The sequence below is a fragment of the Artibeus jamaicensis genome, unplaced genomic scaffold, assembly GCF_021234435.1.
Source record: "Artibeus jamaicensis isolate MK-2021 breed Jamaican fruit bat unplaced genomic scaffold, CSHL_Jam_final contig_464, whole genome shotgun sequence".
Lineage (NCBI taxonomy): Eukaryota > Metazoa > Chordata > Mammalia > Chiroptera > Phyllostomidae > Artibeus > Artibeus jamaicensis.
Genome location: NW_026521842.1, coordinates 13,977,958 through 13,994,948, shown reverse-complemented (window position 1 = coordinate 13,994,948; position 16,991 = coordinate 13,977,958). Strand labels below are relative to the sequence as shown.

The following is a 16,991-nucleotide window of genomic DNA, read 5'->3' as shown; positions in this document are numbered from 1 at the left end:
ACTGGAATTGAAATTTTAAATTCATTCAGATTCAAAAACAATTGGCTGGCACTGCTCACTGTGGAGGTGACTGGAAAGGCTCACCTGGCAAAACAAAATGGGAGAGAGGCTGTCCAACTCATCAACAAGCACGAGGTTTTTGAGCGGTCTTGGCTGAAAGAAGAACGTGTCTCCTTCTTCCAGAGGCATGGCAGATGAAAACTCAGGTTCTTCATCATCATCTCCAAGATGTGCAATTTGATATAAGTAACTGGAGAGAAGCAAACAAGACTTTGGTTAAAAGTATTTTCTGTCTGAATATACTGTTTGACATCAATATTAATGCTCATGAAAGTACTTTATTAATATCTAATCCAAATTACAACATGCATTTCTGAGTCAGCATCAGTAGTTTGAAATCTCTACTTACATGAGTTTTCTCTCTGTCTTAAATAGAAAAGGGATGAAAAAAAATAAGACTACTGTATTCCAACTGGTACAATGAAAAAACCTCAGCATCACAGTGGTTATAAACACTGGGCTTCCGCTAGACCACTCTGGCCCTGCACAGCTGATCCACAGAGGGCATAGGCTGGTGGTAAGTGGTCACAGCCAATACTTGAAGCTGACTGGCCTGAGTAAATCCCACTCATTGATCTGCGAACAGCAACCAAGGCTCTCAACTGGAAGTGGAGGGTGTACTCAACTCACACAAAGGGTGCACCTTGACTACCCAGCTTGGGTGAAAGGGGAGGCTGTGCCACCAGGTCCTATAGGAGGACACTTACTACATTGAGCCACACTACCAAGACACAGAGTCAGCAGTTCTGCCTAATACACACAAACAAACACAGGGAGGCTGCCAAAATGAGGAGACAAAGAATATGGCCCAAATGAAAGACCAGATCAAAACTCCAAAAAAAGACCTAAACAAATGGAGATAAGCCATCTGTCAGATGCAGAGTTCAAAACACTTGTTTTAAAGATGCTCAAGGAACTTAGTGAGGACCTCAATAGCATAAAAAACCCAGTCACACCCTGGCTGGTGTAGCTCAGTGGATTGAGCGTGGGCCTGCGAACCAAAGGAGTGCGGTTCGATTCCCAGTTAGGGCACATGTCTGGGTTGCAGGCCAGTTCCCAGCAGGGGATGCACGAGAGGCAACCATACATCAGTATTTCTCTCCCTCTCTCCTTCCCTTCCCCTCTAAAGATAAATAAATAAAATCTTAAAGTAAAAAAGCTTTATAAAAGAAAATATAGCCCTGGCTGGCTTAGCTCAGTGGATTGAGTGCGGGCCTGCGAACCATAGTATCGCGGTTTGATTCCCAGTCAGGGCACATGCCTGGGTTGCAGGCCAGTTCCCACCAGGGGACACATGAGAGGCAACCATACATTGCTGTTTCTCTCCCACTCTTTCCCCTTCCCTTCCCCTCTCTTGAAAAATAAATTTAAAAAATATTTTAAAAAAATATATATAGAACACCAAACTACTGATCATATTTATTCTTTAAGTAATATGCTGGCCCTTAGGAACAGAGCACTTTGAACAATATCCAATACAGCTTCTTAGAAGCAAAGTGACTAAATGTATGACACTTAATAAACCTCAGCATTTAACACTTTTGATAAACATATCACAGTCTATACTAAAATATGAAAAAGCAAATAGGGTTATTATCCTAGAACAATTTACAAAAAGCACTGAGAAGACAACATACACAAAAAATTAATATGAACTCCTTACTCAGGCAAGATGCCTATGTGCAGATGGTAGATACCACCTATCAAAGGTACTTTCAGTGGCTAATAAATGAAGACTATGAGCCATCATCAAGATCACAGGAAAGGCTGCTTTGGCCGAATCTTACTGTAAACAATTTCTGAGACTAGAGTGTTGTGCTTAAGAGCAGAGACTTTGGAACCAGGTTGTCTGGGTTTGAATCAGATTTAGTTGTGTGATCAAGTTTCTTAATTTCTCTGTAACCCAGTTCTCTAAACTGTAAATGGGATATATGTATAATGGTACTGTATAATTGGGAATGCTATGTATTTATATTTGTCAAGTGCTTAAAACAGTGCTTGGAATTTAGCAAATGGTAAATCTTCGAAATTTCGGCTGCAGCACAATGAGTAACTTCTCACAAAATCAGACCCGTCTCACTCATCAGGATCCCATCTGTACGCAGTAGTCTGTCTTTCTACTCTGTCCTAAGAACTTCCACCCTGTGGGAGGTTGCCTGTCAGAGCTCACAGCCCCAGGGGAGCCTTGACCCCAAGAGAGAGGAGCTGGTGATGTTAACCTTCAGATAGGCAATCTGAGAAGCACTCTGCTTCATGCTCAACAGGTCCTCCTGGAAGTGAGTCCCCACGGCCCACGGCAGGAACCTCAGTAACCCATCCTCGTACTGGCTTTCTTTTTTCTTCTCTTCAGATTTGTACCAGCAACGTGCTTTGTGGAACATCTGTTTAATACTAAGTAGTTCAATATTTATTCAATAAAATATCCAGCACAAAGCTCAGAAGATGACTTCTAAAGCTGTGCAGCCACCCATAGGTATAGATCAAAGTCCCTGAAGTAGAAGAAAATAATCAAGAGAAAAAATGTAAAAGGGAAAGGCAAAACTTTTGTTTCAGAGAAACTAAAACATCTGTAAAAATCCTTACCCAAAGATATGTTTATTGACTTGAGAGAGAGAGAGAAGAGGGGGGCACGGAAACATCAATGTGAGAAATATCCATCAGCTACCTCCTGTATCAACGCCAACTCCAGGAGTTGAACAAACTCAAAACCTAGGTGTTTGCCCTGACCAGGATTCAAACCCGTAACCTCTTTGGTGTATGTATGGGACAACACTCCAACCAACTGAACCAACCAGCCAGAGCTAAAACATTCTTTAAAAAGTTCCCTGGCCTTGCAGTCACTCTCCCTCTTGCAACTGTTACCTTAACCAGGGTAAACTAAGGTAATAAAAGGATTACTTACTGGTTTCCAAATTCTGACGCTACAAAAAGGAAGCCTGTTTTAAGTACACACATTGCAGCAGCAACGGGCACAGTATCAAAATACTTGAGCCGAATCTCAGTAACCTGGAATGAAAAGAAAAAGAAATTCTAGTGTGTAGGCATGAAGCAAAGCTAGGCCATGGACGTATTAAGCAGAGTAACAAATGAAATACTGCACTTGTTAGCAAATAAAATATTGCACTTGGTCTTTACCCGCCTCTGAATATGGTCTGCTTACCATATCTTCATCTGTCTCCAAAGTGATCTTAAAGATATCACCCTGCTCAGTTTGGGCCAAAAAGAAGAACATCGATTTTGTCTTATGGGTGGCAGAGCAAACAAAAATCATTCCTCTTTCAGGGTCATCCAGGTCATTCTGGAAAAATAGAATATACAAGCACATCTTAGAAAGGAGCACTTACACTGGAATTTAGAGCCTGTCCAACAAGGGCTACACAAGCTACCCCGGCCTCCAGCACCTGGAGCCCCTCTGTACAAGCTTTGATCTAGAGCAGCCAGCTAGCCATGGAAATAAAAACCTAAGAATTCTTGTCTGCTATGAATATACCAAAGCCTGGGTTCCAGAAAACACTACTATAATTCTACTCTACAGCCTAATCAGGTAAGGCAAAAACTATCTCCAGAAAAAAATGTCAAAAAGGGGACACAAACTTTAAAACCTAATCATTTCGGGCTGTGGATAAAACTCATCCACAGCCCCAACACTACCTCCTAAACCACCCATCATCAGCCCTGTGCTGCATCAACTTCCTTGATTCCTAACAGGCATTTCCTTGGCTATGATTTTTGGATTTTTTTGTTTTCAACATTTTGTATTTCTCTCTTTGAATAAGCTCTTCAAGGGCAAAACATGTTTTATATTTCTTTGTAGCCCCAAAGCCAAGTATGATGCCTGGCAGTTAAATGTTCAATAAATGTCTGATCAACCAAATTACTTTCTACCTGTTACCAAGAATTTAATTTGCTAAATTTCTCCTCAGGTTTTCTAACACTGATGGAATCATAGACACCATGTACTACAGAAAGTAACTCCTAAAAATTTTAATTCCAGGATCTATAAATCAATATTAAGGGACCTAATCTGAGGCTGAGAGGAGAGATGCAGGAAGCCAAACGGAACAAGATCAGCTATGTGTTGGTAACTACTGAAGCTGGGCACAGAGAAGCTAATTATATTTCACTTTTGTGTATGCTTAATCATAAACTGTTAAAATTAAAAGCAATAAAACACCATTTCCAACCATCCAAATAGTAGCTAATTAAGGGGGAAACCACTGGATGAAAAGATGTTGAGGAAAAGGTCATTTATGCAGTTTCAAAGTTCACCACCAGATTCTCACAATGAAGAAAAGAGACACCCCAATGTAACAAAAAGATTGATTTAGCATCACCAATAAATGAGACAAACCAACATCATATACCCCTGTCATGATCTAGTAGGAAATATATATCACTACCTCCATAACAGTTCTATCAAAACTATTAACCTGGATATTGTCACGAGGAAGAATATGGGACAGAGTATAAGAAAACTAGCCCAGCCTTTTAAAAAATGTCAGCTAACATAAAACCAAAACAAACAAAAATGAGAAGAAAATATTCCCAACTAAAGGAGACTAAAAGTAGATTATAAAGAAATTTTTGGGAACAGTGAGAAACTAAAATATAAATAATTGTATTACCCAAACAGGTAAGTTTTATGGGCATGATATTGGTAGTTGGATTACATACAAAAGTGTCCTCATTCTTAGGAGCCAAGATCTTAGATTCTCAAAGTGTCACAACGCCTACAACTTATTGTCAAATGGTCTGGCCTCAAAACGTTTATACGCACATTTACGCGCACACACACTGTAAGAAAAGGGGAAATGCAGTAAAATATTAATAATTGGTAAATTGAAGTGAAAGACACACTGAAATCCACTGTCCTAGTGTTTCAAAATTTCCTGTATGTTGGAATGGGGGAAAAAGAAACAGAATGGAACAGGTGTGTCCAACACACCGCCCAAGGGCTGCAGGAGGCCCAGGACAGTGATGAATGGCACTCAATACAAAATCGTAAATTTACTTAAAATATTATGAGTTCTTTTGTGATTTTAAGTTACAATATATAACATGTAGCCCAGAGACGCCAAAATGTTGAACACCCCTGATTGAAAGATAATTTATCCCCAACAAATATGCCTGGCTTCTTCAAACTAGAAACTTCCAGGAATTTCAAACTGATTGTGTCCACAGGTTCCTCTGAAATGGAAATTGTGCTAGTTTTAAATTCCCTTTCCCCGGATATTTATTTTGTTTTTACTAACATTGTACCAGCTTTATTAAAGATAACATTTACAAAGAAACTAAACTTGGTAACAAGTAAAGAGACTACGCACACTGTGATTACAAAAACTAAGTTCATTTCACAAACACAAATATCTCTTATAGCAAAGAAAGACCTTACTCGTCTCCTGGGAATCGGACAGCGGATATCCGGTTGGTCACCAAAGTTCTTGTAGGTGATATAGTTTTCAGAGCAGATCAGCACTCCACTTGGACCATCTGACCCACCCGGAACTGTCAATGAAAATAAAACTTAGCAACGATTTGACATAACCATGAATTACAATTTAGCTTTCAAGTCTTTCTTTCCTTAGCACAACCTGATGAAGATACAGTATGCCTAAAGCTAAGAAACAATCCAAGTGCTGCTTTTCCCTGAAAGTTATGCTAGACAACAAAAGGGTGCCAGTCCGGGTCATTCAGCCTGTCCAGGTATCTGATAATAAATCTAAATTTTTAGCTCCAAGTCTAGAACTCAGTTCTCAGCTTCATACCCAAAATCCAATCACATGGATATTCCACCATGTGATTGGATTATAGCACCTTCAAAATGCAATGTGTTCACAACCTCAAGTTCCTTCCCAAACCTATCTACCTCCTGGATTCCGTATCTTGGACAATACCACCAATAAAAAAGACCAAGCCCACTCTCCCCTCACAAAGCCCTATTTATTCTACCTCCTTAGCAGCATGCATGCTATCAATCTCTGGATTTAGAGAAACAGCCTTCCTGACCAGTCTTCATATCCCTCATTCCACTAGCTAAAATTTAAGCAAGTACAGGCATGCTTCATTTTATTGCACTTTGCAGATACCGTGCTTTCATCAACATAAAGCAAGACCCTCCACTGCAAAGAGATTACAACTTGTCAGAAGGCTCGGATAATGGTCATTTTGTAACGATAAAGTTTTTTTGAGCAATAAAGTATTTTTTAATTAAGTTACGTACACTGCTTAGACATGCCATGGCATTCAGTAAACTAAACATAGTATAAACAAGACTTTTGTATGCCCTGAAAAAATACATTTATATGACTCACTTTACTGTATATCTGCTTTACTGGGGTGGTCTGGGCCTGACCCTGGACTATCTCAGAGGTATGCCTATAATCTTCAGGTTATTATTCCCCTGCTTAAGATCCTTCAGTAGCTACCACTCCACCACTACCTCTACCCGACTTCAGCATAATGATCCAATCACAATGAGCTTTCAGTTCTTTGAATGAATTCTGTTATTTCGTTCGGACCTTTCCTATGCTATTTCCTTTGTCCATAACAGAAAATCCTCCTTCATCCCCACAACACCTCACTAATTACTAACTAGTCCTCAGATCTCAGCTTACAGAACACTTCTCCAAAGTTTCTCCAACAAATTCCTTTCTTTTAATTTTAAATTTAAATATTTTATTGCTTATGATATTATAGTATAAAGAGGTACAATTTTTTAAAATTTTATTTAGTTATTTTTCAAGTACAGGTTTTTTTTTGGTCTATTTTTCCCATCCCAGCCCACCCCACCCCATGCTCCCCACCTCCCTCCCATTTCCACCCCCCTTAGCTATTGTCCCTGTGTCCTTCATATTTGTTCCTCCAAATCCCTCCCCTTAAATTCCCTTCCCTCTCCCCTCTGGTCACTGTCCCCTTGTTCTCTACTTCAGTGTCTTTGTTTTTATTCTGTTTGCTTGTTTGTTTTGTTGGTTAGCTTCCTGTTAAAGGTGAGATCATATGGTATTTGTCTTTCAACACCTGACCTATTTCACTCAGCATAATGCTTTCCAGTTCCATCCATGTTGTTGCAAAGGGTAGTAGCTCCTTCTTTCTCTCTGCTGCATAGAATTCCATTTTGTATATGTACAATTTTTTGATCCATTCATTTACTGATGGGCACCTAGGTTGCTTCCAACTCTTGGGTATTGTAAATTGTGCTGCTATGAACATTGTGGTGCATAGGTTCTTTGAAATTGATGTTTTAGGATTCTTGGGATATAATCCTAGCAGTGGAATTGCTGGATCAAAAGACAGGTCCATTTTTAGTTTTCTGAGAAAATTCCACACTGTTTTCCATAATGGTTGTACCAGTCTGCAATCCCACCAACAGTGAACTAAGGTCCCCTTTTCCCCACAACATCTCCAACATTTGTTGTTTGTTGCTTTGTTTATGATGGCCATCCTGACCAGTGTAAAGTGGTATCTCACTGTGGTTTTAATTTGCATCTCTCTGATAGCTAAAGATATTGAGCATCTCTTCACGTGTCTCTGGATGTTCTGTATGTCCTCCCTGGAGAAGTGTCTGTTCAAGTCCTTTTCCCATTTTTTAATTTGGTTAGATGTCTTCTTAGAGTGGAGTTGTGTAAGTTCTTTGTATATTTTGGAGATTAAACCTTTGTGAGGTATCATTGGCAAATATGTTTTCCCATACAGTTGGTTGCCTTTTTAATTTAATACTGTTTCCTTTAGCCATGCAGAAGCTTTTTATTTTGATGAGATCCCATTTGTTTATTCTTTCCTTTATATTCCTTGCTCTAGGGGACATATCGGTAAAAATGTTTCTGTGTGAAATATCTGAGATTCTCTTGCCGATGTTCTCCTCTAGGATTTTAGTGGCATCACGGCTTATATTTAAGTCTTTTATCCACCTTGAATTTATTTTGGTGTACGGTGTAAGTTTGTGCTCAAGTTTCATTTTTTTGCACACAGCTGTCCAGTTCTCCCAACACCATTTGTTGAAGAGGTCGCTTTACTCCATTTTATGTTACTGCCCCCTTTGTCGAATATTAATTGACTGTAGAGAGTTGGGTTGATTTCTGGGCTCTCTGTTCTGTTCCATTGGTCTATGTGCCTGTTTTTATGCCAGTACCAAGCTGTTTTGATTACAGTGGCCTTGTAATACAGTTTGATATCAGGTATTGTGATCCCTCCTACTTTGTTCTTCTTTATCAAAAGTGCAGCTGCTATTCTGGGTCGTTTATGGTTCCATATAAATTTTTGAAGTGTTTTTTTCTATGCCTGTGAAATATGCCACTGGTACTTTAATAGGTATTGCATTGAATCTGTGTATTGCTTTGGGTAGTATGGACGTTTTGATGATGTTAATTCTTCCAATCCATGAACAAGGTATATGTTTCCATTCAACAAATTCCTTTCTTTTCCATGGGTAAGAGACCCCTTCTCTGCACTGTCACAGCACTTGGCAAATGACAATTTTTTTTGTTATTTATATATATTCACCACTAACTTCAATCTTGCATAAAGGGAGACATGGCATCTAATTTTTCACAACTGTAGTCCCAGGATTCAGTAGACTGACACTGCACATACTGATGGTAGGGACTCAAGAAACATTTGTTGAAAGAATAAAACCTTCCTCATAAATGAAAGGTATGATAGTATGTCCAAGGTTCTTCTACATAATATAGTATCTTCCTAAGATTTAATGCTCTAAGAAAAATGCTGTTGTATTATTCTCCAAAATCCTCTATCAACAGACATATTTCATGTTAGACATCAATCCAAGTACAAATGGCTCAGAACAGAAAGGACTGATTACTGTCTTCCCCAAGTCTGCCAAAATTTAGATGACCACAAATACAGCTGTCCTCATTTAGTGTTTTAATTTAATGAATTAAACTGATGCTGAGTTTCTAATGGTAAACATTTCTGAGCTTCCACAAAAATCTTACTTAGCTATGATGCATTTAAAATGCTGTTCTGCCCTGACTGGTGTGGCTCAGTTGGTTGAGCATCATCCTGCAAAGCAAAAGGTCACTGGTTCAATCCCCAGCCAGGGCACATGCCTGGGTTGCAGGTTCAGTCCCCAGTAGGTGTGTATACAAGCAGCAACCGACCGATATTTCCTTTCACATCCATGTTTCTCTCCTTCTCTTTCTCCCTCCCTGCTCCTCTCTCTAAAAATATTCTTTTAAAAAAATAAATAAACCGTTCAATTTGATTTGCTAAACTTACGGATTTTTGTATCTATAATCACACGTATACTTTTGTAATCAGGTAAACTTTTACTACATTCCTTACCCAGTTTTGACACTGAAGTTACAATAAGTTCATAAAGTGGTACATTAGTTTTAATTCTTTTTCTAGTCTCTGGAGAAATTTAAGGTCCCTGAAAATGCTGGGACCATAAGTCTTTTGGAGGAAAGATTTTTGACTATTATTCCAATTTCTTAGGTCTATATAGGCTCTTAATTTCTTCTTGGATCAAGTAAGTTTTCAAAAGCATTTCCAATTCATCTAAGTTTTTAAATTTAGTTTATCTTGCTGGGTTTGTCTTTTCAAAAACCTAGGTTTTTATTTTCTCAATGAGAGTTAAAGATTAACTACAGTCAAAATATCAGTGACCAAGAGCAATCAATATTCCACATTGAGCCCTGGCTGGTGTGGCTCAGTGGACTGAGTGCCAGCCAGTAAAATGAAAGTTCACTGGTTTGATTCCCAGTCAGAGCACATGCCTATGTTGTGGGCCAGGTTCCCAATTGGGAGCGTGCAAGAGTCAACCAATCAATGTATCTCATGCACATTTATGTTTCTCTTCCTCTTTCTCTCTCCTCTAAAAAGAAATAAATAAAATCTTAAAAAACAATCCTAGCCAAATACTCTCATTCTTTCTTCTCTGCCCCCATTAGAGGGTAAATTAACCATCACATAAACTTCTAACCTCGACAAAATACAGAAAAGGCACTCAGGTTTACTATAAATAAATTAGCTTCCAGGCCCTATTAAGTAAACCCTCCCAAGTTCGGGCATAAAATGGACCAGGCAAAATGGTACAGAGCAAGTCTAAGAGAAAAGTACCTGTAATAAGGAAATTGCCATGTTCCTCCAAAGGTTCACTGTATTTTCGCACCACATGATTTAAACCAAGGTCTAATTCATAGAAAGTAAGCGTCTGCTGGGTATTAGCTGCTGCTTCCCCTGTTGGGTCATTGTCTGCTTCCTACAGAGAAGTACAATGGTACAAAGAGTAATCAGTAGCATAAAATCAAACTTTTAGAGCTGGAAAGGACATCAGGATTCATCCACTTTACAAATGAAGCAGCAGAGGTCCACAGATGCCACATGGCTTGCCAAAGTTCCCACTACTAGGTGGTGTTAAAGCTAGAATGAGAACCCAGGTCTCCCTATTCTGGAATCAAGGTTCTCTCATCTTTTCCTTCCACTCAAGGAAAAGAATGGTATGCTCCACCTTTTATTATCTCCCTATGAAAAAAAATATCCTAAATACGGTTTTACCTCCTTTACCTCAGGCAGCTTTTCTCAATAAATACCCTGTTTCCACAGGGAGATTGTTCAAATTAGATAAAAGTGCTATTATATAGTCAGGTAAGCTCTGAAACATTCCAAATTTTAGTAAGGCACTTGGAATGTGGAAAAGACTTGTTAGCACATATGTGAGATTCAAACAATGAAGAAAATAACCCTAGGAAAGCTCTGAGGTGGACTAGAAAAATAAAAAGGCGAGAAAGAAACAGATCCCCTCACCCACACTCCCCATTACCTCGTAATCCATTTCTAGACAAGCAAACATTGGATTTTCAAATCCCACGTCTACACCAACCACATGGTATACTAAAGTGTTTGCTTTGTGGGCCTCCAGGGGAGATGAGATGGTAAGCCGGGCGGCAGCATCTCTGTTCAAGATATACACCAATTTCTGCTTCTCAATGGCACCTGAGTTGAAGGAGACAAAACACACAAGATTTCCAGACAATGAATTGAGGAGCTTAAAGAGCAGCTAGATTCTCATCACAATTATTTTTGAAAACCCTTAAGAACCAGCCCGAACTCTACGAGTATATTTAGATTTGCTTTCTATCATTAAAATAGACAACAGCATCATTTTACCCACTTTCTTTCCAGGAAAGATCATACTATCCTAATAACTTCAAAATTTCTTAGTGTGCCCTAGATTTAATGATACCGGGAAACTAAACAATAATTCATAAAATTGCCAGCTTTCTTTTTCAATTAGATCTAGTGATTTTGTGACTGGTCAAAGAGGGCTGCCCTCTAGAGGCCCGATCAGATACACAAAATTTTCTTCAAGAGCTTTGTCAGAGAAGAGACATGAATGTGAATCATCACTTCAGGCTGATGAAAGCAACCATATTCATTGTCTAATAAGATAAAATCATCCCATTGCAGTCTTTTTGCTTAAAGATAAAGAAACAAAAAAAAATCTACTTCCAAGTAGACAAGAAGTAGATAAGGTATGTTAAGACTTTCCATTGTTTTAAAAGGAAAAACAACTTTAATAATCCATGTACGTTCCAAGCTCTACCCAGTCATGATTTGTTAGCACACTTCCCAGATCATAGCATTATTATCCTACACTGAGCATCTACAACAATCAGAGAAGCACTCACTAATCATAACTGCTCGTCCTTTGGGGTCCACAGCTAGGAACTGGCCAGGAACAATACGGCGGCATCCACTCTTGCCAAAGGTTTCTTGGTGTATTTTCTCAAACATATTCTTAGATGGCTGGTATTCCAGGATAACAATTCGACCTGAATCACTGCCAACCACAATGTAGTCTTTGGTGCCACCTGTCAGCCTAAAGGCCATGAGAGACCGAATAACACCAAATACTTCCACAGTTAGCAGAGTGTGTACTTTGCCAGTATTGGGATCCGGGCGAAGGAGCTCCAAGATCTTCCCACGAGAAACAACAATTTCCTGTTGTTTGGTTCCTAGATTACCAAAAAACAAAGATTATGAGAAATCAGAACTAATCTAAAAAGTAACCTGGATAAGTCATTCCACTAAAAGACAGAGGTAATTAAATGGGTTGGGGGCTCCATATTTTAAGTTAATTTATTCTATTTGAAAAGGCACTGAACTAAAATGATCTAACAAAAGTGGTATCAAATAAGTTTTTAAAAAATTGGTTATACACCCTGGCTGGTGTGGCTCAGTGGACTAAGTGCCAGCCTGTGAACCAGGGGGTCACAAGTTTGATTCCGAGTCAGGGCACATGTCTGGATTGAAGGAACCTGTTCCCGGCTGGGGACTGAGAGAGGTGACCACACATTAATTACTTATACAAATTATACAAGTTACTTTCTTAGAAACTTTTTATTCTGTCAACATTTGCCATCAGTCTATATAATTGAGCACTGTCCATAAATAGTATTAATGCATGCTTAGTGTCATAAGATAAAAAATCCCCAAGGGTTCTTTCTAATCCACTTTTAAGGCTATTGTGGTTAAGAAATCATATTAACATTTTGTGCAGTTTGATGTAGTGTCTCAAAAGAACTTTTAAAGCTATCTGAAATACACTGTTTATCTCTAAACTGAGACCTAAAAAAATTCACTTGCTTTCAAAAGTTCAACTGCAATTGATACCTCCAAATGCATAATAATCAGCTTGTCCCCATCTACGTAATTCTACCTGGATAAGTTGTCATCAACTTTAAAACAAATGTTTAAAACTACTAAGTTCCTCCTTGCCCCAAATCCCACTCCGATCTCAACAAGCCTGCCATCAATATTACTGTCATTTCCCCTGCCTCCTAGGTTGGAAACTCATACCCTTCACTCTGTTCTACCCTGACTGTCCGGTCTTCACTGTCTTAATGGTTTCCTACCCTACCTTATATTCCACTCTCACTCATCCCAACCCAGGCTCATTTGCTCAATGCCACCATTTACCAGGCCACCTTACTTTTCAAAGGTCATTTGGGTATTAGATAAAACCAACTGCTCCAAAATGCTTTGGAAACTTTACAAAGCATTATAGAAATTAGTGTTCTCTAATGATTAGAATTCTTCCTGTAAGTTTCAAATTTTTTATTTTGAAAAAATATAAAGCATAAAACTAGTAATATTCAAAATGTTATATTCATGTTATATTCAGCCCTGACCCATGTAGTTCTGTTGGCTGGGCAACGTCATGCAAAGTGAAGGGTCGCTGGTTCAATTCCCAGTCAGGGCACATGCCTAGGCTGCCAGTCCAGTCCCTGGTCAGGGTGCATACAAGGAGCAACCAACAGATGTTTCTCTCGTTGATTTTTCTCTCCCTTTTTTCCTCCCTGCCCCCCTCTCTAAAAGTAAATAAAATCTTTTTTTAAGTTATATTTAGAAAAGATGGTAACTGGACAACTTACCAGAGAAGTTGCCATGAATGGCAAAGCTGATACCTGTGGCTCGCTGCAAGGTCAAGTTGTATAGGAACATTGTGGCAACAGTAAGCCACCTACCACTGCACAATCCAAGCACTGATTATACCGAGTCAAAGCAAGCTAAGAACAAACACATAAAAGCAGAAAAATATCAGCTGGAAAACTGTTGTTTCAATAGACATTTCTGTATAGGAATTTCTAGCTCAAGGCAGCAGACAGAGTAAGGCCTTTGAGGTACAACATGTTTAGAGTGACTTCTACATGCCAGGCACTACATACATTTTGGCTCTATTCTCACAAGAAACCTATAGTTAATACTAAAATTCATTTTATAAATGAAGAAATTAAGGCTAAGAAATTAAAACACGTGTCTGAGGTCACAGTAGCAGGTGGTAAAAATGCTGGGAGCTAGGATCTGGACCATTAATGCAACACTATTTGCTTTGTCATGTAAGCTAAGTAGGTCTATTTGTACTTGTATTTGCATAGGCTATGTGTTCCCAAGGTTCAGAATTCAAAAGCTCAGCCAAAAACTCCATCTATCCGGTCCTTCCAGATATTTTCTGTATGGATAAACAAAAATGTACAATACTGTATTTTATCTCCTTTTTTAAAAGTAAAGGTTGAATCTTATGTATTGTACACTCACATTATACTGCAACTTATTTTTTATTTTATCCAGCTTGGAGACAGCAATGGAGGGCTTTCTCATTTTTAATTTATACCCACAGAGTATTCCACTGAATGAATATATCAGAATTCATTTTGCCAACACTCTACTGATGAACATTTGGGTTGTTCCCAATCTTGTTATTATGAACCCTGCTGCAAAGAAAATCACTCATATATAGGTCATGCGTACGTGCATGACTACAGCTCCATAATTCATAAAAGTGTAATTATGGATTAAGGGATTCACACAACTGAAATTCTGATAAGTAGTGCCAACTTACCTTTCAAAGAAACTCAACAACCTACACCCCCAACAATGTAAGAGTCCCTATTTCACCACAACCAGATCTCTGCTCATCAAACAGATAAAAACTGGTAACTTGGCGTAGTTCTCATTTGCATCTCTTCTACACTTGATCTTAGCCAAAAAGCTGAGAAGTGATCATCTGCATCTCTTCTGTAGCTCTGTATCTGATTATAATTAAAAATTTATACCTACTCATCATTAAAAACGAAAACAAAACTGAATTCCTGCCACTTCAGAAGCCCCCCGCCCAAAGGAGTAGTCACAGAAAACATTTCTTTTCATCATAAGGACTTAAGACCACAAACTTTCCTCTATCATAAAAGAATTACCCCAAACTACACCTATATATAGCTGGGAAATAAACTGAGTTATTTTACCTCAATTATTTAGAGATGAAGCAAGGGAACCTGAAAAATCCAAGCAATCACTGTATGATTAACATATAAATTTATTTTAAGTCAAGAAAAGTAAATATTCTATACATAATAATCATTTCTGGGCAGGACGACAGAGAAAAAGACCAATCCTCCAGGTTGGAAATGGATATGAACCTTCCTACTTGAAACTGAGGAACATGTTTAATGTTCTTCTTGGATGACAGGGAAAGAGGAGGTCTGAGGTTAAACAAGGAAGAGAGGGAAATGACCTACGAGAAAGAGAAAACACACATAGAGAGGGTTTAGACACCAGGAAAGGTCCAAGGAAAGCTGTGCTCAACTTCAAGTCAGGAGGGGCCAACACAGAGAGTGTGTTGTAACTGCTCTCAACTGAAAAGCAGCAAACATAATTCTTAAACACACTAAAACATCCGTACCCTGGCATTTTGCTCTGGTTTAAATTTTCAAACATGATTTCAAAGTTGCAGGTATTAACAACACAATTTATAATGAAACCCCTATACTGTTGTTAACTTGACCCACATTGTAAAATTAACTATTGGGCTGGCAAGAGTCCATACAGTTCTTTTCCCATAAAAGACACATTTTTCATTTTCACCAATAACTTTATGGATGAGGATGTCTGAAGTAGTGTTGGCTATCTCCTGCTTTTGGCTTCTAGTGGTGGAGGCCAGGGGTGCTGCTAAACATCTTCCAGTACATTAGACAGCCCCAAAGCAAAGCATTATTTGGCCAAAATATCAATAGTACAAGAAACTTGCAAACCACTTTTGACACATTTGATCAGTCACAGCACCTTCTCCACACACCGTATAAATCTCTTCTTGCATTTCAGTTCAGTTTCTACCTTTGACATAATAAAGCATAACACACCAAAAATGCCTGTATATCTTCAATATTAAAATGCCTGCACAAATATTCACTAGTTTTGTTCTTTTAATGCATACTAATAGGACAATCTAACAAAATTGTTTCGAGTGAGGTTAAAGACAAGTAAGCACTACTAGAGCCATCTTGCAGAAAAAAAACATTATTGGACTTTTTGGGCAACCTAATATATTAAAGGCAAAAAAAAATGTGGAGGATTGTTTGCTTTATAAAGGCAGAGGAAACCACTGGCTATTTGTGAACGCCAGAAAAGCTCTCTCCAGACTATCATTCTTTCTGGCTTAAGAACTCAGCCTACTTTTAAGTTCTTTTACTAACTGACAGCATCCATTCCCATCCTTGGAATTAATTTTTCCCAAACCTCGCTGGATCCAAATTCTCCAGGTATTCTTTTATCTAGGGGAATGGAGTAAGATACATTTCGGATCAGCCTAAGACTAAAAACTATGCACCGGGAACCATCAACTGCCAAAACCTAGTAAATTTTGCCACTTCCCCCACTTCTCGACTGTAAGAAAAAGCCTGGGATTGTTCACGCCTGCCATTCCTTCTCCTGTGCCAAATGAAGATTATCTCATTTAAACTCTGCGAAGTCTTCAAGGCAGTATTGCCCATTTTGCAAATGATAAAACTGAGGATAAGAGAAGAAAAACTACCAAAACGCAAACTCAAAACAGGGTCTTAGCTATTTACGCTTTTAACACGCCGCGTTTTTTGTTTTTTCCACCTTGGCGTCCGTGTGTTGTTCACTATCTCCAAGGGACCTTCCGCAGGTCCGTAGAGGCGCCAGGGCCTAAACACTAAGCAATCTCTGAAAGCTTATTTTAAGCCACCTTGTAGGCAGAAAACAGGGAATAATTCCTGGTACCCGTTTTCATGCCCCAAACGTTCTCCTCGACCCCTTCGTTTCTTAACCAGACCTCTCGGGCCTAGGTTGCTTCAGAGACCCCGCCAGTAACGATCCCGTGCACAGTCCTATATGGTAGTTCTACGCCACTACGGGCCGGGGGAAATCGGAAGGTCCGCTTGTTTACCCTGCAGCCAGGAGGATGGTGTAGATATCCAACGGATGCAGAGATCACCCAAGGTCTAAACCACCGCCAACACCAACCTGCCGGCATAAGCCATCAGACCTCAAGCTGGGGACTTTCTGGTTGGCGCGCGGCGGAAAAGGCCCCAACCGGCGCCCAAAGAATGTATATACAATTTTTTAATGTGTCGGTCTTACGATCACCTCGCATTGGAAATTATTTAAAC

General features: G+C 39.1%; 1 protein-coding gene and 2 non-coding genes across 5 annotated transcripts in view; all 3 read right to left on the bottom strand.

Annotated features, from left to right (window-relative positions):
* SF3B3 (splicing factor 3b subunit 3) overlaps positions 1 to 16,899 on the bottom strand; it is a 49,444-nt gene extending 32,545 nt beyond the window's left edge. Inside the window, exons 1-10 of one of the 3 annotated variants that reach the window (XM_037154168.2) lie at positions 16,769 to 16,888; positions 14,826 to 14,855; positions 13,455 to 13,589; positions 11,709 to 12,035; positions 10,841 to 11,013; positions 10,138 to 10,279; positions 5,453 to 5,565; positions 3,221 to 3,358; positions 2,963 to 3,066; positions 85 to 250 (exon numbers count right to left, since the gene is read on the bottom strand). In XM_037154168.2, coding sequence (XP_037010063.2) covers positions 85 to 250; positions 2,963 to 3,066; positions 3,221 to 3,358; positions 5,453 to 5,565; positions 10,138 to 10,279; positions 10,841 to 11,013; positions 11,709 to 12,035; positions 13,455 to 13,524 — 1,233 coding nt within the window. In that variant the 5' untranslated portion in view covers positions 13,525 to 13,589; positions 14,826 to 14,855; positions 16,769 to 16,888. Of the gene's footprint in view, positions 1 to 84; positions 251 to 2,962; positions 3,067 to 3,220; positions 3,359 to 5,452; positions 5,566 to 10,137; positions 10,280 to 10,840; positions 11,014 to 11,708; positions 12,036 to 13,454; positions 13,590 to 14,825; positions 14,856 to 16,768 lie in introns of all 3 variants that reach the window. The other 2 variants (XM_037154169.2, XM_037154166.2) reach the window with 2 other exon arrangements.
* On the bottom strand, positions 3,593 to 3,679 carry LOC119055884 (small nucleolar RNA SNORD111). Its single transcript, XR_005083772.1, has one exon. It is a non-coding gene; the product is annotated as a small nucleolar RNA SNORD111 (small nucleolar RNA).
* On the bottom strand, positions 11,357 to 11,436 carry LOC119055889 (small nucleolar RNA SNORD111). The gene has a single exon (XR_005083775.1). It is a non-coding gene; the product is annotated as a small nucleolar RNA SNORD111 (small nucleolar RNA).
* Positions 16,900 to 16,991: the final 92 nt, after the last annotated feature.